Source organism: Ursus maritimus, unplaced genomic scaffold (assembly GCF_017311325.1).
Source record: "Ursus maritimus isolate PB19 unplaced genomic scaffold, ASM1731132v1 scaffold_31, whole genome shotgun sequence".
Classification (NCBI taxonomy): Eukaryota; Metazoa; Chordata; class Mammalia; order Carnivora; family Ursidae; genus Ursus; species Ursus maritimus.
Window position 1 is genome coordinate 10,249,475 of NW_024425675.1, and position 22,312 is coordinate 10,271,786.

General features: G+C 42.5%; 1 protein-coding gene across 1 annotated transcript in view; it reads left to right on the forward strand.

Moving 5' to 3' along the window:
* The window catches only part of GAD2 (glutamate decarboxylase 2), an 87,623-nt gene extending 65,956 nt beyond the window's left edge, over positions 1 to 21,667 (forward strand). Inside the window, exons 12-16 of the mRNA XM_008709679.1 lie at positions 3,603 to 3,681; positions 7,466 to 7,615; positions 13,209 to 13,316; positions 13,662 to 13,751; positions 21,494 to 21,667. Coding sequence (XP_008707901.1) covers positions 3,603 to 3,681; positions 7,466 to 7,615; positions 13,209 to 13,316; positions 13,662 to 13,751; positions 21,494 to 21,667 — 601 coding nt within the window. The remainder of the gene's footprint in view (positions 1 to 3,602; positions 3,682 to 7,465; positions 7,616 to 13,208; positions 13,317 to 13,661; positions 13,752 to 21,493) is intronic.
* The last annotated feature ends 645 nt before the right edge of the window (positions 21,668 to 22,312 follow it).

Sequence of the window (22,312 nt, forward strand, 5' to 3'; positions counted from 1 at the left end):
GGGGGTATATGTTTTCCCAAGAATTCACTGTAAAGGGGAGGAAATCCGTGGTCAATTCTTGTCCCCGGATCAAGAGCTTCCCCCATGGTCACAGGGTCCCCAGAGTGCCATCCTCATAACAAAATGGCACGAGTCACCAGAGCCGGCCTCGCACTCCCTTCAAGTACCTACCGACTTCTCAGAAAACAGCTTTCATCCTTGCTGATACTGTCGAATTTTCTAGAGACAGCGTAGCGGAGAGGGTGTGCCAAGAGCCCTAACACTCCCAGCACGCTTCTGTGCCTTGTAAACGGTCCGCTTTAATCCCTCCCCACGGCAGGCTGCCGTGCCTGCAGTCTCCCTTTGCGGCGGTCCCCTCTGAAGGTTTTCCGGCCCAGCTGAAGGTCCTGGCACAGCTTCTGCCATATTACCGTCACTGCCCTCACTCCTGCCCCGAGAGCCAGGGGGTTACACATTCGGTTCAGCAGTGACTGAGCCTCTGTCGTCTGCAAGGCGCATCAGTTGGCGCAATGAGGGCGCGAAGATGAACATGGTGTGAAGCCTGTTTTCTAAGGGCTCAGAATCTAGTAGGGAAGAGTGACAGTCAATGGTGGGTTAACCTTCAGGGCAGAGGAAGTAAAGGCTCAAGAGACAGACAAGCAAGCTGACTGGCAAGCACAGAGAAGAACGATTCCTGCTGAACGGGGTTATTCAAGGAAGACTTCACGCAGGGCTGGGCATCGGTGTTGCGTCAGGCGGAAGTGGAAGATGGACATTGAAGGTGAAGAGCAAGGACACAGAGGTTTGAAAGGGTCCTTGGAGGAAGTCCGGATAAGTTTGGATGGAGACTGAGAGGGACTCACGACAGTGATTGGAAGCTCCTGGAGTGTCCACGTCTTGCGCAGGGAGTCTCAGTGGAGGGCCTGCCCACAGAACCAATCAGGAGCAGCATAAATCCGTGTGTATATAGATAAGTTGCGCTCTAATTACACGAAGAGCCTTGCGTATTACAGAATGCTTAAACACTCTTTGTATATAATACTTTCTTTAGCCTCATTTTCCAATACTTGAAGAAATTCCAGAGACTTTCCACCTTGGCAGACTTTACAGTCTTACATAATATGTGGAAAAGTATGGGGGACATTTTTTTGTAGCTATCTTTGACCCAGCTAGCATTAGCTTGTTGTACTCTATGAAACATCTTCCTCAAAAATTACAAGCACCAAAGACTACAGAATAACGCACTTAAAAAAAAAAAAAAAATCGACCAGAGCTGCAAAGGGTGATGGCAGGAGATCAGGAAGAAGAAAATGCTACTACCATGCTGAGGTTTGAGAGCTGGATGTGTGGGGGGAAGACAGTGTGAGGCACTGAGGCACAGAACGCACGAGAAAGAACAGATCTGGAAGGATGAGGAGGGGCAGGTTAATGAGTTCATGTGGGGCCTGCTAAGTTTGAGGTGCAAATGAGGGCACAAGGACATGTCTTAAAACAGCCCTCAGAGAGTCACTTTTCTCTAACAGAGTAAATCAAAGCAGCCACATGACTGAACCTCACAACAAAACATTTTGAAATGAACCTGGGGTTATTTTTCATAAATTGCCAACTTTTCTCAAACTAAGGACATGTCACTGAATCACTCTGTGCAGTTTTTTTTGCCATGTCCGTGAGGCAGCCCCTCTGTGAGACAGGCAGGACGAGAACTCCGTGACGGGTAGTCGTGGGCCTCAGCAGCGTCTATTCTAAAAACACAAGTTGGCCACTGCATCGAAACAAACATCTCCAGTCAGAGAAATGAAAAACAGTTATTTTCTTCTCCGTCAGGTGTCATTACTGACAAAGCTGAGTTTCCTCAGGATTAGGCGTAGAGCTATAGAATACTCTAGAAGCAGTGTATATGTGCTCAAGGACAAGTTGGCCACTGCATCGAAACAAACACCTCCGGTCAGAGAAATGAAAAATAGTTATTTTCTTCTCCTATCGGGTGTCATTACTGACAAAGCTGAGTTTCATCAGGATTAAGGATAGAGCTGTAGAATTTTCTAGAAGCAGTATATATGTACTTGATGTCACAAGGTGTGTAAACGATAGAATTGAAATCAATAGTAGGAGCCAACCTTATTTAATGCTTACTGGGTATCAGAAGATGAGATGGCCTATTCACTGATTCAGATGAGATCCCCAGGCTAGTAAGTGTTCTCTGACTGTCCAGCTGACACCCACCATTCATCAGATAGAAGAATGGGATCTTTCCCAGCTCCTCATTTCTTCCCAAGGTTCTTGCACCTCGAGCGCTGGGAGCAGGGTGAGCCCAAGTCTATTGTTCAGCCAGAGGAGGGGCAGTGATCCGTGGCACTCTGGGGGCAGCTGACGCAGGTTGCTCTCCTTTGCCTCCACCTGTGAGTCTGTTTATACCAAGGTCATGTTCATAAGTCTCATCCCCAAGGATCCTCAGGCTCTCAGAAGACATGCACAGGCACTCACCTTGCTGATAAACACGTGAAGTGCATGATAGGAACTCACTCATGGAGGGGACACTTGCTTTCCCTGGGAGCTGGAGGAGGAGCTGGTTGGAGTTCAGTGGAACCGAGAGAGAGAAGTTGAATGATGTTGATGAAGTCTGCAGAGAAAATAACCCTTGATCTGGGCCTTAAAGCATAAGTAAGATTTAACCAAGTGAAGCAAAGAGAGATGACATTCCGGGAAGAGGAAATAGCATTAAGAGACCCAGGAGCATGAGAATAGAATTTTCTGAGAATAAAAAATAATCTGGTGTGATGAAAATGGTGTCATGAAAAATGAAAATGGGTATAGGGTAGAGCAAGGACACAAGACTGAACACATGGCCTGTACTCACCCTTGATGGCATTATTATTATTATTATTATTATTTTGTTATTATTAATACAAGAATCTGACCCAGAACTATGCTTTAGACTTTGCAAATAGCATAAAACCCTGAGAAGCTGTATTACTGATGGGAGGGCATTGTATTTCTCAAGTGTGTTGGAACAAAATAGATTGAAAACTACTATAGGAGCCATAGCATATCCCACCTGTGGTCTAGAAGGATGTATCTGGGTCAGAGAAGAGATGGAAATAGGATGAGCTAAAAGCTAATATGAAAGGACAGATATGAAAAATATAATAATCAATTGAAGAGGAAGAAGGAGAGGTTGGGTGAGAAGAACAAAATTAAGCAGTGAAACGAGCCATCGCTCTGAGCTCCAGGCCACTATGGTTGTGCTTCCAGAAACCATGGAGGCATGCGAAGACAGCCCCTTTCTGGGCTTGGTGCCCTCTTCATTGGCCACCAAAGGCAGGACCCTGAAGTGGATGATCCCAGCCACTCAAAGGGGCTCTCAAATCACATGGAGGCTGGCTGAATTTCTCCGTGGAAGCTAAGGGGGTGCCGCATGAAGATGCCCACCCTCGCCTACTCTCTCTGTAGGCAAAGAAAAGGTTGTAGATTTAAGAGTCCACGTCTTATTTTGTAAATTTAGTGTCATCCAGGAGTCTGAGAAATAGCGCTAAGAACCTCGAAGCTCTGTTGTCCTGGCATAGGGCCTTGTAGTCTAAGCCAGTCATAGGTGCCACCCTCTTAACTCCATTTCTTTCCTGTAGGGCCAATTCTGTGACATGGAACCCACACAAGATGATGGGCGTCCCTTTGCAGTGCTCCGCGCTCCTGGTTAGAGAAGAGGTACGGCTTTCCTGATTCATGGCCCCGTCCATCAGTGGCGTTTGGTAGAGTAAATATGTGTGGTGACAGAATCAGAATACAGGATGATTCACAGGCTGGAACAGTAAGCCATATCCAGAAAGGGGAAATTGTTCATGAGGATAATTATAATTATCCTGCTCTTATTTCCATGTATAGGATGGTTTTATTTTGAGTTGACAAGACAGGCATTGTTTCATACATTGTTAAATTGTACGTGTGTGTGTGTGTGTGTGTGTGTGTGTCTGGCTTACTTTATTTAGTATGATGTATTTATTTAGCATAGTAAATATTTAGCATAATGTTTGCAAGGTTCATTTGTATCATCGCATGTACCAAAATTTCATTCCTTTTGTGGCTGAACAATATTCCATTGTACGAATATACCACAGCTTATTTATCCATTCATCCTTCAGTGGACATTTGGGTTAATTCTGCTTGTTGGCTGTTATGAATAGAGCTGCTCTGAGCGTTTGTGGACAATTATTTGTTTGAATATCTGTTTTCAAACGATGGACCTGTTTTCAGTGGAGGAATGGAGTTGCTGAATCATATGATAATTCTATATGTTCCTTATTGAGGACCTGCCAAAGTGGCTGAACCATGTTACTTTCCCACCAGCATGGGGGAGAGTTCCAACTTATTCTGCATCCTTGTCAACACTTCTAAGAAAACACAACCAAATTCAGCTCTCAGATTTGGGTCTTCGAACCATTTTGAGTTAATGTTTGTGTGTGGTGTGAGGTATGAGTTTGCATGCGGACATCCAGTTCTCTCACTACCATTTATTGAAGAGACTACTCTTTCTCCATGAATGGTCTTGGCACCCTTGTGGAAAACCAGTTAGCCACAGCTATATGGGTTTAGCTAAAATGTACTTGGGAAAAAGGCATAGAACATGTTAGGTTGTACTCAACAGGGTCAACAATGGGTCAAGAGAAACTTAGTGTTCATAAAATATTAATGGTTTTAAAAAAGTGGAGTGTCAGGATGAGGAAGGTGGTAGTCTCCCACTGTCCTCTGGATAAACCAAGCCTTCAGTGGTTGCTTAGGTCAATGCCAGATTGCATATGGGACCACATCAAGCTAGCGTTCAAACAGTGGGGAACAATTGGTGAACACGTGAGAGGGATGGTTGAAATAATTAAGGATGTCTAATTTAAAAAGCAAAAGAAACTTAAAGGGCTGGAGGATGGCAGCCTTCACAGTTTAAATGACTCTCAAGTGGGAGAAATTCATTTTTTCCTTGAGCTTCAGGGAACTGGGTCAGTAGCACTGGGTTTGATTTGATGGCACAATCAGAATATGCCATGATTTTAGGTCTGATTTCCGGTCAATGAAAGGAAAGCTTTTCTAAAAATTAAGCTTCCCCAGAGGTAATGAGTGCTTTGCATAGGAATAAAATCAGCACCAGGGGAAGTGATTGGAGATGGGACAGCCACTTATTAGTAAGAAGATAGAAAAGATTCCTTCATTGAGAAGAAGTAAAATAAAAGCTCTAGGATCCCTCCCAAATCCAAGAGTTTATGATGCTCTGACAGCATGTCCCTTATTGAGATATAAGGAATAATACCATTGTATAGGACTGTATTAAGTGTCCTATGATAAGAGAGTTCTGGGTTTAAAAAAAGCTTGGGATATTTTAGATGAAAGAGTTAGAGGGAAGTTTCGTTACTTCAGGGCATATCAGAGCCTTTAATATGCTGATATACATTGCAACTATCTTTGAAGAAGGGATTTATGATGTAGAGTTTTCTAAATTTATTTGACCCCAGGAATTGCTTTTACAGCAACTACTTGCTAGCACAGCAATTATTAGTGTACTTAAAATAGCTGGCCGCATAATGGTCTATAACTTTTTAATGGCTTGGAATCAGAGTGTTAACTCATCAAGGCCCTTTATGCAAAAAACATGACTTTTATTTATCCTTTTGTACAGTGAGACTGGTGCTGGCCAGCCTTTGAGAGGTCCTGTGTTTCCTCTCCCAGGTCCGCTCTATCCACCATTCCACAGTCTGGCATGGTCTCCCTTATGACCAGTGACACCTTTCCGTACGCGAGCGTGCATGCCTAGCTTCTGTGACCACGAAACAAATTAGAAGCCCTGTTGCAACTGCAGTTTTCAATCTTACAGGTCTTCGAGTGAATTTTCTTTTTCAAACCCAATGTCATTCTACTGCTCTATTACAATTATTTAATTCCCCTTACTCTCAAAAAAGAAACAATGAATTCCACTGCAAACGAAGCCCCAGCTATAGGGTCGAGCCCAGCTTCATTGCCTACCATCTGATCTTTCAGGTCTCAGTTACCTAGTTGCATTACATTTGGTTTTCATTTGGTGATTTTTTTTTAAGGAATTCTCACTTCTAACTTCAACTAGGTGATCGCGTCTTAGTCTTCTCTTCTCTTGTCATGAGTCACAAGGAAAAAAACAACAAATGCCAAAGCTTCTGTAGAATCACAATTATACTGTAGATAATGAAAGAGTCAAAGGCTGCCTGTGGTTCGTGACAAATTGAAACGTGGTGGGGTTTCTGGTGAGGAGACTGACAGTGCTGTTTTAGTCAGAAAGCATGATTCATTCCCTGTTCTTTGGAGTAGTTCACTTTGCCACCCATTTTCCATGCTAAGCTTCTGGTGCTGGGGCAAAGGAAAGATCATTGGCAATGAAACGTCCCACTCTAACCACCACAAGCAACCAACTATAAAAACGCAGTACTAGCCACTCTTGAAAGGGGAACCTGGCATTTGAAAGATTGGCTATTTAACACGCCTCAGAATAACAATGTCTTTATTGTTTTAGATTTCAGCATATAAAAATAACAATAACCTATCTTAAAAGCTATGACTTCCAAAGAGGACTCAAACCCTAACAGCCAAATGATAAAATACTTGAACTAAGTATGAATGAAACACTAGAATAATCACACTATTAGTATTTTACAGAACCAAAGAGTTTCTTTTTTTTTAAGATTTTATTTATTTGACAGAGATAGAGACAGCCAGCGAGAGAGGGAACACAAGCAGGGGGAGTGGGAGAGGAAGAAGCAGGCTCATAGCGGAGGAGCCTGATGCGGGGCTTGATCCCATAACGCCGGGATCACGCTCTGAGCCGAAGGCAGACGCCCAACCGCTGTGCCACCCAGGCGCCCCAGAACCAAAGAGTTTCTGAAGTATTTTAATTACAACAAAACCAAAATAGCAGGATGGTCCCTCAAAGAACGAACATTATACTCTGATTATGATTGTTTCTAAGGAATCACAGCCTCTTAAAAGGAGAGTTAAAGCTTATATGCCCTTGTTGTTAACCTGTAGTTACATTTGACCCTGAGCCATTTATCCCACAGAACTGACCTATCTAAACAGCTCATACTGTCCAGATATTGGTCTCATTTTATTTTATTTTTCACTTTTTTAGAGAGAGAGAGAGCATGCACACATATGCACAAATGCATGAACAGGGATGGGGAGGGGCAGAAGGAGAGAATCTTAAGCAAGCTCCATGCGGAGCCCGACTCAGGGCTCGAACTCATGACCCTGAGATCACAACCTGAGCTAAAATCAAGAGTCAGACACTTAACCAAACCAAGCCACCCAGGTGCCCCTTGGCCCCACTTTAAACATTTGATTCTCCCTGCTTTCTTTCTCCAGGAAGTTCCGTGTCCCTATAAAAATGGTTTTCCTTCATAATTTTCCCCACAACGCAAATCTAACAGAGCCCCTGATCAAGTCAGTAGCGCTGCCTAAGTTTTCTCTTTTCTTCTAGGGACTGATGCAGAGTTGCAACCAGATGCATGCCTCCTACCTCTTCCAGCAAGATAAGCACTATGACCTGTCCTACGACACTGGGGACAAGGCCTTACAGTGCGGACGCCACGTCGATGTTTTCAAATTATGGCTAATGTGGAGGGCGAAGGTGAGCACGTGTACATTGACCGAGTGTCGCCTAAAGACAGAAACTATATCTGGTGACCCTTTCATGAAGTTAAACATTGATCTCCAAATCGAAAACTACCCGAGATTGTTTCTTTGATCCCACATCTAGATATCCGCCTCCCGCACGGGCAAGGACTGAAGCCAAGTTGCTTCTAATACTCACCCATCTAGAAAGCAAACCCAGGTTGCTTTTACAACAGAACATCTGGATTCTTTAGAGGCGTGTTGTTGTTGTCGTCTCTCAACTCTTGGTTTTTACGCAGTGATTGATCCCTCGGGGAGGATGATGCCCTCTTTTTGTTTGGAGGACAAAACCCAGCACGGTAGCTTCCTTTCCACATTTCAAGGGATATCGTCTAGTTACAAAGCTTTTTCTTTAAAAAAAAAAAAAAAAAAAAAAAAAAAACAACCCTGGAACTACCCAGTGACCTCCTTTTGTAAGATTTCTCCGTTTAGCCCAGAATTTAACTACACTTGATCGCTCCTCTCAGAAACAGAAACTCTGTAAGCAGCCTTCAAAGAGGATACCTGCATGCTGAAATGTAAGCAGGCTGGAAAGATCAAAGCTTTTCTTTCTCATTTGGACCAGATTCCTGATTTCAATGTCACAAATCAGTGACTTCCCACCTGGTTTCATTTACCTCCCACAGGAGGCAATGGCCAATGCCAGCTTGACGTGCCAGAGACACCCAACTGCTAGAAAACCCATCCGCTCAAAGAGTCCACAAGGGAAACTTGACAAAGGAAACGAGAAAGGGCAAGGTTAGAGGGAGGCTGGCATGCCCCGCGGTCCTCTATGTTGGAGGGAGGGGCCACGGATTGGGCTGGATGGTTTCTCAGTAGCCCACACAAACAGGGGGCCCTTCCATCCGGGGGACGCAAGATAACTTGGTCGGCACGAGTGCGACCTGCCAGGATGAGACCACAGACTGTGCTCTTGCCCGGGTCTGTGTGAAGAGGCAGGAACCACGTTCACAGCAGCAAGTTCCCTCTGCCGCGGCTTGTAAGACGTTTCAAAGTCAACTGAATGCCTTGAGCAGTGAGAGAGGCAGAGAGCTAACAAGAAACCGAGAGGGCTCGGGAGTGAAATAATGCAGTCAGCAATAATGCAGTCATCTTACGGAAGCTTCCTTAGATCTATTCAGGAAAAAGGCAGTTTAAATAGAAAGATGGTCTCACTTAGTGCAGAAATAACTCTTAGAGGGTTTCTGGGGTTGGCTGGGCTGACATATTCTCAGACAGACCTCCGTAAGGGTCTGTGGCCAGCTGAATTTCCTCTGAGCGGCTGCCTGGAGTTGTTCCCCTGGTAAAGGTGGTGGGATGGGCAGGGGCCCCTTCCTCTCTCGAAAGATGAGAGCCTGACAGGGACACTTCCTGGGTCCCCACCACCCAAGATGAGACTCATTCTGTTGGAATGAGTCTCTTTTGGCAAAAATAACTAAATCAAGAACAGGAATTATTGGTGTCCTCTCAAATCGTTTAAAAATGAGTAGGTTTTTCATTTCCTTAATTGCTGGGAATCAAACAACGAGCGTGAACATCAGCTGGGTAGTTGAGGAGAGCTCGATCTCTAGATATTGTTCAGGATCAGCCTTTCCGCCCCCTTTCCCTGCGGTGTTTCTATTAAGACGACGATCATTAGCTATATTCGCACAGAAGTGCTCCTCTCATGGTTCATCAGTTCCTGCTGCTCCTTTTCCATCTGAAGCCCCCTCGCCAGCATGGGGCAGCGGTTGGCTGTAAGAGAAAGAACTCGGAGGCCATCAGGTGTGAATGAAACAACAGGAACGACTGAAGCCTGAAATAAGGGCCAAGGATCTAGACCCGAACGCACTGAAGCAGAGGCATCAGAAGAGGGAAGAAAAAAAGAAAAAAAACAAGGAACGACCTCAGCGGCCACGTAATTTATCCATAAATGAGGGGTGCGTATTCCTTTAATTCCTCAGGCCAAACCCTGAGTATCTAGACACGGAAATGGCAAAAACTTCATTTGCTTTTCGACCTAAAGCTGCATGTTTTGCAAAATGAAATGGTAATAGTGAAAAGCCCTAAGCTCAGTCCTGCAATCCAGAAGAGGGGGAAGGGTAATCACACTTTTGTCCGAGCTCTCTAGTGACGCCAGCCAGGGAAGAAGTCATCCTGCCCTAAGAAGAACCGAAAAAGAGTTGGCTATGACATTCTATCTCGTATCTCCTCAGGCATGAGAAAAGGATCTGCAAAAACAACCCTGAGGAGCAGGCAGCTTTCATCAGGAAACCCTGTTACTGGATATGCCTGGAGAACGCGGTATTCAAGTGAAGCCACATTTTCTCCTTAGCAATACAAACCGCATGAAAACTAGTAACCTAACTATAAATATTCCTTAATCTGTTAATGACTAATGGAGCTAAATGCACTAATGACAGCCATCACATTAAGCCCAAGAGAACTTGATGAAAGCAACTGTAGGCAAAAAAATAAGCCTCTTGATGTGAATGCTAGCAGGCAGTCCAGGCGGTAATACCATACGTAAGCCTGTCATGAGCAGAGGCCCTGTGCCTGCCCTCAACTCTGTTCTTAGTGAGGAGATCTTTCATTTTGTCTGTATTTTATTAGAGAATGCTAAATACGACTTGATGATTATTTTCCAGATTTTACAGATTTCCTCAGTGGTTAAAATTCAGTGTAGATAGAAAAAAACAAAAAGAAAGAGAGGAAGGAAAGAAGGAAAGAGAAAGAAAGAAAAAGAAAGAAGAAAGAAAGAAAGAAAGAAAGAAAGAAAGAAAGAAAGAAAGAAAAAGGAAGGAAGGAAGGAAGGAAGGAAGGAAGGAAGGAAGGAAGGAAGAGATAGAAAAAATGAACATACCTTGATTTTAGGTCTACCAGCATGGCTTACTATGTAACTACCTAGTTTTCATGGTAAATCTCTCTGTGTATGGTTATGCATATCAGCAGATTTCCTTATCATTTTCTGTGATTGGCCTCCCTCATTAAAAATGTAGATAACAGAGGGACTGGCAAATGGCTGAGAAAAAAAAAAATACCAGGAGAAAACTATTAAAGGGAAAGTAATGCCAGGCACCCTTTGCTGAGTGACTGAATGAATGTTCACTTTCTCTCTAAAATATTAATTTATTTTAATAAGTATGTAATGAGTATCTGTTATTGGGCCTGATGCTGGGTGAGATGAGGGGACCACAATTTTCCAGACGAGGTAAGATAAATGCACAGATAACCATCACATAAGACAGAACATACCTGGTTGTAAAAGAGACACAGACGCACCTTGAGAAGTTAAAGGATGGAGAGCCCATTCCTAGTTTGAGAGCCAAGAATGATTTATTAAGAGGTTGCCTCGGAGATGGGTCTAGAACAGGATAGGTACAATACGTAGGATTTCAACCAGCAGAACTACATTATCAACACAGTTAACCTGGTGCCGATAGAAATGGTTCCTCAGAACATACTGTGTAAAAACACTGCCCCAGGGATTAAAAGTAGATTTCCATTCATTCATCCACTCATTCAACAAACATACATTGAGCACCTAATATATGCCAGCCCTGCTGGTAGGAGGGGGACAGTAGTGAGCAAAAGAAACACCTTGTGGAATGTGTATTTCAGCCAAGTCAGTCCAAACCAATCCTAAGCGTGTGGACAATGAGGGAGAAAATAAAACCATCTTTCTCCCGAAGCTCCCTCAGCGTAACTCAGACAACAGCGTCCAGACTTTCACTTAGGCGTGCCCCTCAGAGATCTCAATTTCCCTCATAGCAACCCAGATCATGGTAATGCCACACCTGATCGAGTTTTCCAGGGGCTGTCGTCACTCTCAGAATAACAACTGTGGCATAGGACAGCAACTCAGCAAGTATTTGATGAATGAGTACATTTTGGAGAATCTCCTAAAAACCTTCAAAACCTTGAAAATAAAATATGGATCTTATTCGCATAAATACCCAACACGCAGAGACAGGCTTCAAAGGGCACACTAGAGTTTTCGCTTCCCCTTGGACCTTTTTAGCTTACAACTAAAGGGATGGTTGGGTTACTCCTGATCTTCTCGAATGAAGTCCTAGACTAGCAAAGGCCAGAGGGCTCCCCCTCCAGTCTGCGATAATCCCAGTGCCTTTGCAATACAACCAAACTCCTTTTCAGAGCATTCGTTTTACCTTACCGTGCCCCTGTGTGGCAGGGAAATCACACAGGCACCACCTTTCCCAGGAGACCAGTAAAAAGATTAGCCAAGGTCATGGGGCTGGCCAGGGTCAGAGTCCTGTTGGTCCTGGCCATATCCTGGATCAGGTACGTGCAAGTTTAAAGCCAACCCTACACTGGTTCAAAGGGTCCAGTTTGGAGAACAGTTAACTTCTCTCCCTCCTACCTAGGGTCCATCCCCAGTATACCCAAACTGCCAGATCAGTCCAAACCAACCCCAAATCCTTGGCACCACAAAGTCATAGAGCGCATGGTATAGGCTGTGGCCTGGGTGTTCAGGCATCAATCGGGACCCATCCTTGGGGTCATCAGGAACCAGTCAGACTCTCTGATTCATCAACTAGGGCAGCAATCTCCATAGAAAAGATTCCTGAACCCATCAGATTTCTTTTAAGGCTTCAGATGTTAAAGTCACTGGCTATGCTGAGATGATGAGACCGTCAATAGGAGTGTGGGCCCGTCTTACGTCCATTACAGCTGCTCCCTCCAGTTTCCATGTTGGGTTAGTCACTGGTTGGCCTCTTCTAAGTGCTCCTGGGATGCGCATTAGCTGTCTTCTAAGCTTTCTATGAGCGCTCCACAAATGCTGGGGGAGTTAGGAGGAAAGCCATTTTGAAAAGTAATTCCCTGGAGTGTCCCAAGGTCTGTTAAACAGCTCCAGTCCATGGCTGTAGTGTTGTTTTTCGCAAGCCCAGATCCTGGGCTTCCACAGCCGGAAACAAAAAGACCTCCCTGATAATGTTCGCCCGTTACAAACATATGAGTGATTTATCCCCAGAGGAGAAATCTAATGAGCTTTGCAGAATGACAGGCTAACAAAGCATCTGTGTGCCCCTTAAAGATTCATATATTCATTTGTTCAACAAATATTCATTGAGTACCTACCCTATTTGTTCTATAATGGGAGTACATTGGTGAACAAAAGCAGGGTCTGGAAATGGTAAATTTTCATGACGGACAGGAGCTAAGCAGGCCTGCTGGGGGCTCTCTGGTGCTGCTGCTTCTCCGCAGGAAGAGAACAGCCCAGCCTCCTGTCATTAATGACTTCCATAATTACCCCTCGGAATGGCAGAGGCAAATTTTCCCCTTGAGTAATCAAAATAATTGCCTAGAGAATGGGGGCTCGGGAAGAAAAGGAATCCTCGGTAGGGAGCTGTGATGACATGAAAGGAACAAAAACACCTGAGGGGAGAGCATCAAAGGAGAAATCATCACCAGGGAAGGCTCTGGAAGCAGAGTCTTATGCAAGCAAAGTGGGGACCAGAGCGGAGGCGGAAGTGGCAGAGAAAGCCTCAGTCTCCGGAGAGATTAGTCCCACAGAGAGCCCACCCGCCTTTCTCAGCCTGCCTGATAAGCTTTCTTCTTTTCTTATTCAGGGCACTACTGGGTTTGAAGCACATATTGATAAGTGCTTGGAGCTGGCAGAGTATTTATACAATATCATAAAAAACAGAGAAGGATACGAAATGGTGTTTGATGGAAAGGTGCGTATTCCTGTCCCTATGATCCCCAAAAGTTGAGTCAGTTCCAGTTCCTACCAGTTCTCATCACTGATTTTTTTTTTTAAGTCAATTATGTATTGTCTAGGTAAGCAGGACCATTACCAAGGAGAAGCTGGGCTGATGGGGTTGCTGTTCTGAGCTGTAGTAAAAAAATCAAACTCACAAAACAGTAACTCTGTATAATGTGGTGAAAGTCAGGCACTCCAGAAGCGATAATGGATTTAAAACAGATTCTATTCGGAAGCTGCAGAATAGATTTGAAATGTGCTTGGAATTTTCTCAGTTGCCACGATGGGCCGAGTATGAATGTTACTTTCCTCCTTGTAGCCTCAGCACACAAATGTCTGCTTCTGGTATGTGCCTCCAAGTTTGCGTGTCCTGGAAGACAATGAAGAGAGAATGAGCCGCCTCTCGAAGGTAAGTGATACAGGCTCCTCTGGTCCAGACATTGGTGCATCCATTGGGCCTTGCACATGTGAGGCGTCTCTCTGACATGCGTTTCTAGGAGAAATCCACCTTGACCTTGGTGTACAGGCCCACGCCCCTTCATGGGCTCCTACAGAACCAGGCCATTCAGAGCTGGTATATCCAGACTTCTGACTACTCTGTTTGCTTCTTTTCTTCTGAGAGCAAATTTATGAGAGCTTAAAATAAGCAATCAGGTGACAGCTTTCCTGCCATTCACGATGCAGTAAGAATCCAGGACAGGCAGGAAGTTGCCTGTCCTGCCCAGCAAAACCTGTGTTATAAGCACAGAAAGAGACTTCAGGCACCAGCAATGGTTAGAAATCAGAGCTGAGGCTGTCCCTCTTGAGATGCCAAGGTCAAGGCTACCCTGTGGAGTCTTTAGAGCTGTGGTGAACCCCAGAAGGTATCGCGGCAGGAAACAATACTAATGGCCACTGTGTAGAGCGCATGTTGTGTCCCAGGCTCAAGTCCTATCTAGTTTTAGATCACTCAACTATCATAAGTGTTAGAGACGACTAAAGAAGACGATCTGGGTGATACAAACAGACTTCATTTACCACTTCATGAAGCAGACAGCCTCCATTCCCAGGGATCCAGAGAGCTGCAAAATAAGGTGGAAAGCAAGAAGCTTTTATAGAATAAACAATAAGGAAGAGGAAGAGAAAGATAGAAAATGAATAAGGAGAGGCACCTGGGTGGCTAAGTTGGTTAAGTGTCCAATTCTTGACTTTGGCTCAGGTCATGATTTCGGGGTCATGGGATGGAGCCGCGTATCAGGCTCTCTACCGGGCATGGAACAAGCTTGAGATTCTCTCCCTCCCTCTGCCCCCCCCCCATTTGTGTGCATGCATGCATTCGCTCATGTGCCCTCTCTCTCTCTCTCTCTAAAAAAGAAAAGAAAAGAAAATGAGTAAGGAACAACAAAATAAGTATAGAGCGTAGGGTTGGCTTGGCACTGGGGATGGGCTAAGTGGATATTCCATGTTTCTGGTCAAGCAGAGCCTTTACAGGGTTGTGAAAGTTAAATGTCCATTTCCTGATGTGACATCTGGGCAGGAGCACATTAGAATCAGCTTGAAGCTTTATAGAAAACACTGATGACCAGGTATTAACCCTGAGAATTTAACTCAGTTGGTTTTGGATGGGCTTGGGAATAGTTCTAAAAGTTCTCCAGGTGATCCCAATGTGCAGCCTAAGCTCAGAGCCACAGACCTAGAGGAATGCATGGAAGAAAGCTGCTAGGATGGGGATCCATCGGTGCATGTGTCTGGGTAGGAGGAGTCATGGTTGTGTTTGAAGTTTTAATGAAGTTGACTCATTTGCTCATTCCAAGAAATCAAGCCCAAGATGTGGGAGGGAGGGAGGGTGAGGGTCACATTGGAGAAGATGATAGGGAGACAAAAAGGGGCCTATTGTCGTTTGAGGGAAAAGAATTCATATTTTTTCCTGATGTTTTATGGTGTGGCTTCTTCACAGTATGTATCATCTTACCAATAACTAATTTTATTTAACAAGTTAGTTAGAAATTAGATGTTTCCATTTTTATTGGCTCTACCTCTTTAATGAACCTATTGACCAGACAGAGAATCCATGGAATAATTTGGCCGATTTAATTTGTTGAATCAATTCATTATTGCTGGGCTGAGGAATGGGGCAAGATGGGAAAACAGAACAGAAAGTGGTTTTTCCCATCACTTTCTGAGCAAAAATCAACTCTGAATTCCCCCCATATCAATACAGCTCTCTTCAGATGCCTCTCAGGTTTTAGCAAGTCACATGAACTGTGATGGGAATGGAGATTATTTCTTGGGGAGAGCCATTGGGATATTAGTCAACTATTTTTACACAGTTGGTAATTCAAATTTGAAAGTCGGGGGATTGCAAAATGAGTTCTCTTCATTTTTTCCTCTCCTGTGATTCCATTTTCCTGACTGGAATACAGAGAATTCAGCAATTCAGAGTTGGAATTCACAACAGAACCACATAAAATATCAAGGTTAACTTTTGTTTATTTATGTCAATAATTTTTCAGAGTTTCAGAAGTTTCTTCTTAAGTATAAAGCCCTTAAAGTATAATGTCCAGGGACCAGTGTATCTTCACACACTCACACACACACACATGCACACAATCCCAGAGGAAAAACAGTGGAGGTAAAGTAAAATAGATCACCTGTTCTATCCAGTATGGTATCAGTAGCCACATGTGGCATTTAAATTTAAGTCAATCAAAATTAGATTCAACCAGAAATTCACTTCTTCACTTACACTGGCCACACTCCAAGGGCTCAACTTGTGATCAGTGACTATTGTATCAGATAGTGGAGATATAACACATCTCTATCACCACATAAAGTTCTCTTGGTCAGCGCTGATATAGACCCAAAATGGGAGGAAATGTGGAGTCTTCTGTGCGGCATATGGCAAAAGAGAATTAAGTTAAATTCCGGACCCTCCAAGGAAGAATTCCTCTTTGTGCCCTCCTGTCTTGGTACACGGCTTAGCATACAGTAAGGGGCTCAAAAATGTTTGCTGAGATACAGTGCCGTTTGCACATGCCAGAACAGGGAGCAGAAACAACATTTAGGAAACCTAGTGGATCATAGGCCTTTCCCCAGAGCTCACACTGATGTGGGGACAGATATCTAGGCAACGAGTGGTTATTATGAAACAACCAGAGTCAACAACTTCGTAAGGGAGGCTGAGATTTGGGTTGGTGCCTTTCCTGCTGCCTGGTCAGGACTGTGAGTGTGCAGGTGGCCCATCATCACTGAGGCACAGTGGACACAGAAGGCCTAGGGTGCCACATGACCATAGGCAAATGCCTTAGACACCAGCAGGACCAGCAGGTGGAATTCATGCAGACATTCATCAGACAAGAATCCTGGTTCTTCATCATCACCTTCATCTTGTATTTTATTCCATTGTATTTGATCATTATCTGCATATCTCATCCCAGCATCTACCAGTCCTATGATGACTAATGGACTTCCAAAAGGTCAACAGTGGATTGAAAAGTACATTGGTAAGGAAGTAGATTGGCCTCCTATTTAAGGTGACACTCTTCCAAAGTCTATGTTGTGAAATGTAACAAGGAATTGAATTGGTGAAATTTGAAGTGTTAGGATTCCTACTTATGGTTATTCTGCTTTTGCATTTTTCCAAGAATTTCACTCATGTTTCCAAGATTTTGAAACAAAAAGGTTCTATGATACATAGTGAAAAAATAATTTCTGTGATTCCGTGACGCTTTAACCTGAGCTTTCTTGGGAGAAACAAATGTGGATTCACATTATGGGATAGTTCCCTGGTTATTGTTTTCTAAGGAATTGAAAAAGCTAATAACTCAAGGGAGAAAACGATAAGAATTCATAAGGCAGCCCCAAGAGCTCCTGCTGAGTAGGTCTTTAGTGAAATCTTCGACATGCAGCCTCTCTTTCCTGACTGTCTTTATTCAACAAAACCAAGAATGTGACCAAAAGAAAGCATCTAGAAATAAGTGAAAAAGCTATATACTCATCAGAAGAGTCAGAATCTTATTTTACTTCTGAACTTGCAATTAGTGATTATGCAATGAAGTAGACGTTCCATNTTCCTGCTGATTTTAGTTCATCCACATTTTCTGCAAGCAACCAAAAGTCATATGTATTTAGACAGCTGTGATTTCTCTGACCCAGCTAGCTTCAGCAACTGTAGGGATTCAATCTGACTTTACACCAAAAGTTGTTTGGGATGATACTGTTACCATTTAAATTTTTGACCTTTGATTTGATTTGATTTATCTGAAAAGTTAGAGATGATTCTCTTCAATAATAAATACCATTTCTATGTGGTTTTGCTTAGATTCCCCATGAAAATGAAATCAGAGTTTAATTCACTGAGTAAAGCATTACCATTATTTTTTATCAGTTCTGAAGAACAAGCGTGATTTATTACACAAATAAAAACTAAGCAATAGTTATGTGATTCTTCCTGAAATTCCTGCAGGCACATGGATTTGGAATTCCTTTTCTAATTTGGGATTTATCTTCCCAGGAACACATTGATTTGCCATCTCTCACAGCACAAAGTGATAAATTTCATGTCCTTATGCTAGAGTATTCTAGGAGATCCACTTTTAAAACTTAATCCCAGACTTGAGATATTTAAATTCTTTTTCATACTTATTCCCTGGGATGAGCCCAATGCTCTGTGTACATCCTCAGTCCTTTAGGGGAAAGAAGGATCAACCCAACAGAAACATTCCTCTCTATATTACCTTCCTGTGTAATGAAAGGGCAGAAAGAGACTTAAGAACACGTTAACCTAGAATCAGAAAATCCCGGTGCTGGAATCATCATGCACATTCATTTTTAGATGAGGAAATCAGGTTTAGGATGTGAACTGAGGTGAAATGAAAGTGAAGGTAAACTCTGTCCTTGGTTTTCTATTTGGTAACTAATAAATAATTGGGCCTTATGGGAAATATGTCAATTTTACACATTGAGTCTTTGTTTTGGGTTGTTTGTTTTTTTTTACATTTATTTGGTCTTATTTTTAAAATTTTAATTCTAGTACAGTTAGCATATAATGTTGTGTTAGTTTCAGGTGTACAATATAGTGATTCAACACTTTCATACATCCCCTGGTGCTCATCACAAGTGCCCTCCTTAATCCCCATCACCTATTTCTCCCATTACCCCCCCCCAAAAAAAACACCCCTCTGGTAATCATCAGTTTGTTCTCTACAAGTAAGAGTCTGTTTCTTGGTTTGCCTCTCTCGTTTTTCTTTGATCATTTGTTTTGTTTTTTAAATTCCACATCTGAGTGAAATCATATGGTACTTGTCTTTCTCTAATTGACTTATTTCACTTAGCCTGCTACTCTCTAGATCTATCCATGTTGTTGCAAATGGCAAGATTTCGTTCTTTTTTATGCATGAATAATATTCCATTGTGTGTGTGTGTGTGTGTGTGTGTGTGTACATATATATACACCACCTTTTCTTTATCCATTCATCAATCAAAGAACACTTGGGCTGTTTCCATAATTTGTCTATTGTAAATAATTCTGCTATAAACATAAGGGTGCGTGTATCCCTTTGAATTAGTGTTTTTGAATTTTGGAGGTAAATGTCCAGTAGTGTGATTACTGGATCGCAGACTAGTTCTATTTTTGACTTTTTAAGGAAACTCCACACTGTTTTCCACAGTGGTTGCACGAGTTTGCACTCCCCACAAGAGTGTAAGAGGATTCCTTTTTCTCCAGATCCTCATCAACATTTGTTGTCTCTTGCATTTGTTTTAGCCACTCTGACAGGTGGGAGATGATATCTCACTGTAGTTTTGATTTGCATTTTCCCGGTGATGAGTGATGTTGAGCTTCTTTTCATATGTCTATTGGCCATCTGATGTCTTCTTTGGAGAAATGTCTTCTGCCCATTTTTTATTTGGATTTTTTGTTTTTGGGGTGTTGAGTTTGATAAGTTCTTTATAGATTTTGGATACCAACCCTTTATCAGATATGTCATTTGCACACTGAGTACTGTGAAAATGAAAACCTCATGTAAACCAATGGTTATTTAAGTGTTGATGTTCAAAAGTCACATGCTCATAACCGCATTCGATTTGAATGAAGCTATTCTTCATTAAAATGAATCCAACTATGATGTAAGGTAGAGTCCCCATTTTGAACTGAGTTACTTACTATGTATATCTAATTAAGTCTAAAGCTCCCTGACAGCCATTCCTGGTTACATATTTGCAGCAATGAACTTAAATGATCAAATGTTATATTTGCAAACTCCAATGGTAAAATTTACGTGAAGAGATCATACACACAGACCTAAGTTAAATGTGTTCCTCTTCCTACATAGCTATCCCTATTATTCTACTCTTTATAATCAGTAAGGACTTGGGGAGCCCTCAATGTGCACACAGTGCTGGTAACCAAAAGACATAAAGGACACTGTGTCTGCCCTTCAGAGATTGCAGTTTCAAAATGGCGGAGATGGGATGTATTTTCTTGTAAGTCATAAGACAATGGGAAATATTCTGTAGACAGACTCTATGGGTAAGGGCCATGTATTTACCACTTTAAAGAGAAAAGATGCTACTGGACTAGGGAGTCAGGAAAGGCTTCATCGTGGTTGGAGGTCTGTGGTGGAGTGTTGGGGTGCGTGTAGGGTGTGACCTGGAAGAGAAAGGGGACTTGGAGCCAAGACAACAAGTGTGACACAGTAAGACTGAGGACAAGTGTGAAGGGGAAAAAAATATATGTGGCACATTCAAGGGATATTGACTGTAGGTCTTGTCAGAGTTGAAGATTGAATTTAGTGAGCACTGGAAGATGAGTCCTCAGAGCTGGGGGACAAAATACCTTCGTGCTGAGCTCGAGAGTTTGAACTTCATCTCATACAGAGTCGTCAGAGAACTGCTGACACTGTGATCATTCTGGCATATGTGTGGTAAACTCTCGTTGGTGATCCACGTCTGTAATGTTAAGTCCTTGTGGGCTCTGCTTTGGGCCTCAGCTGATTTTCATTGTGGTTAAGGAACATATTTCAAAAAATCTTATAAACTGAGATAATACAGAAGGAGAATGAAAAGAACCTGGAAGGCTTTAGGGTCTCAAGAAAGAAAAGTGCTTTAAGGCCTCAAAAGTCTGCTTATTTTCAGATATCACTTGATATTGAGGCTTACCTCTTGGTAACCATTCTCTGAGCTATGTTCTATTTCTAGTGTTTTCACAGGTACTGAGGAATAAAACAAGAAGCCCTCCCCCAAATGTTGTATTGCTAAACTATTTAGCCTTAGAACCAATATCCAATTCTTCCCATTCTCCCAAATCCGTAACTACAAGTTGTTAAATAACAAAAACTCAACTGAATATATTTTAAAGATCTAATTGGCTTTAGGCAGCATCCCATCTAGGAAGTAGAGGGGAGCTCCAAGGGGCTACAGAAAGGGAGAGGTTTTTATTTTATTTATTTTTTTTATTTTAATGATTTTTTATTATATTATGTTAGTCACCATACAGTACATCCCCGGTTTCCGATGTAAAGCTCGATGATTCATTAGTTGCGTATAACACCCAGTGCATCATGCGATACGTGCCCTCCTTACTACCCATCACCGGTCTATCCCATTCCCCCACACCCCTCCCCTCTGAGGCCCTCAGTTTGTTTCTCAGAGTGAGAGACTAAGGGAGAGGTTTTTAAAGGCAGGACAGGGAAGTCACAAACAGAAAAGAGAATTATTTTGGGTGAGCTCACCTTTCTTTGGGGAAAAGGGTCTTATTAGGTGATTACCTCATGTTTCTTTGGGGGAGCCAAAGAAGTTAAGACTATAGTTAAGACTATATTTCTGGGGGAAGTTGAAACTATAGTTAGGTTAGGTATGAAGCCCAGAGTTGGTGACGTGGCCTAGCATGGCTCCATTAGGGGTCTGCAGTTTTCTTTTTCACAAAGTCAAGGATGACACGGAACACACCTGAGAGCCTATCACTTATTATTCATCTTATCACCTCCAAGAATTTGGATGTGTTAAACTGCTCTAGTGCTCTGATCCCCAAAAAACTTGGAGATAATTCCTTTAAGGGAAACAAATATGAGTCAGGTTGTTTAGTTAAAAACTAAAAATGCTACTTGATATTGGGTTCTTTTACTAGTGGAAGAGTCCCCAGGGGTCACCATGTGGCTCTGGTCTCCCCCACAGGTGGCCCCAGTGATTAAAGCTAGAATGATGGAGTGCGGGACCACAATGGTCAGCTACCAGCCCTTGGGAGACAAGGTCAATTTCTTCCGCATGGTCATCTCAAATCCCGCAGCAACTCACCAAGACATTGACTTCCTGATCGAAGAAATAGAACGCCTTGGACAAGATTTATAATATCAGCTCGCTAAGCTGTTGCAATTCTCTAGGTAGACAATTAAGTTGTCACAAACTGTGTGGATGTATTTGTAGTTTGTTCCAAAGTAAATCTATTTCTATATTGTGGTGTCAAAGTAGAGTACAGTTTAAAAATCCAAGACATTGCTCCTTTTACAAATCCTTTCCTAAGTTTAGAATACCTCTCTAAAAATTAGTGACAAAAGGCTGTGTTCTAATCAATAATGAAAAGCTTAAAATTGTTATAAATACTTCCCTTACTTTTAATAGAGTATGCAAATCAAGCTTTATTTTCACTTCAGAGTAGTAGGATTGAATAGTTCCAAATGGCCCCTGAATCCTAAAAGGTTCTTTGGGGGTGCAGTCCAAAGGAGAAAGTGCATATAAAATGTATGTTGACAATAAAAACTCTTGCCTTTTTCATAGTATTAGAAAAAAAATTTTCTAATTTACCTATAGCAACATTTCAAATGTATTTAAATACATATAATTTTACAAAAGGAAAATATATATATTAAAAAGAAATCCTATTTTGTAACATATAGATTTTTATTTTATATGGGTTATACAAACTGCAGGGGCAGATATAAAAACTAAGCCAGATTTTTTTTTCTCTTTCTTTTAATGGAGGCACAATAAACACTG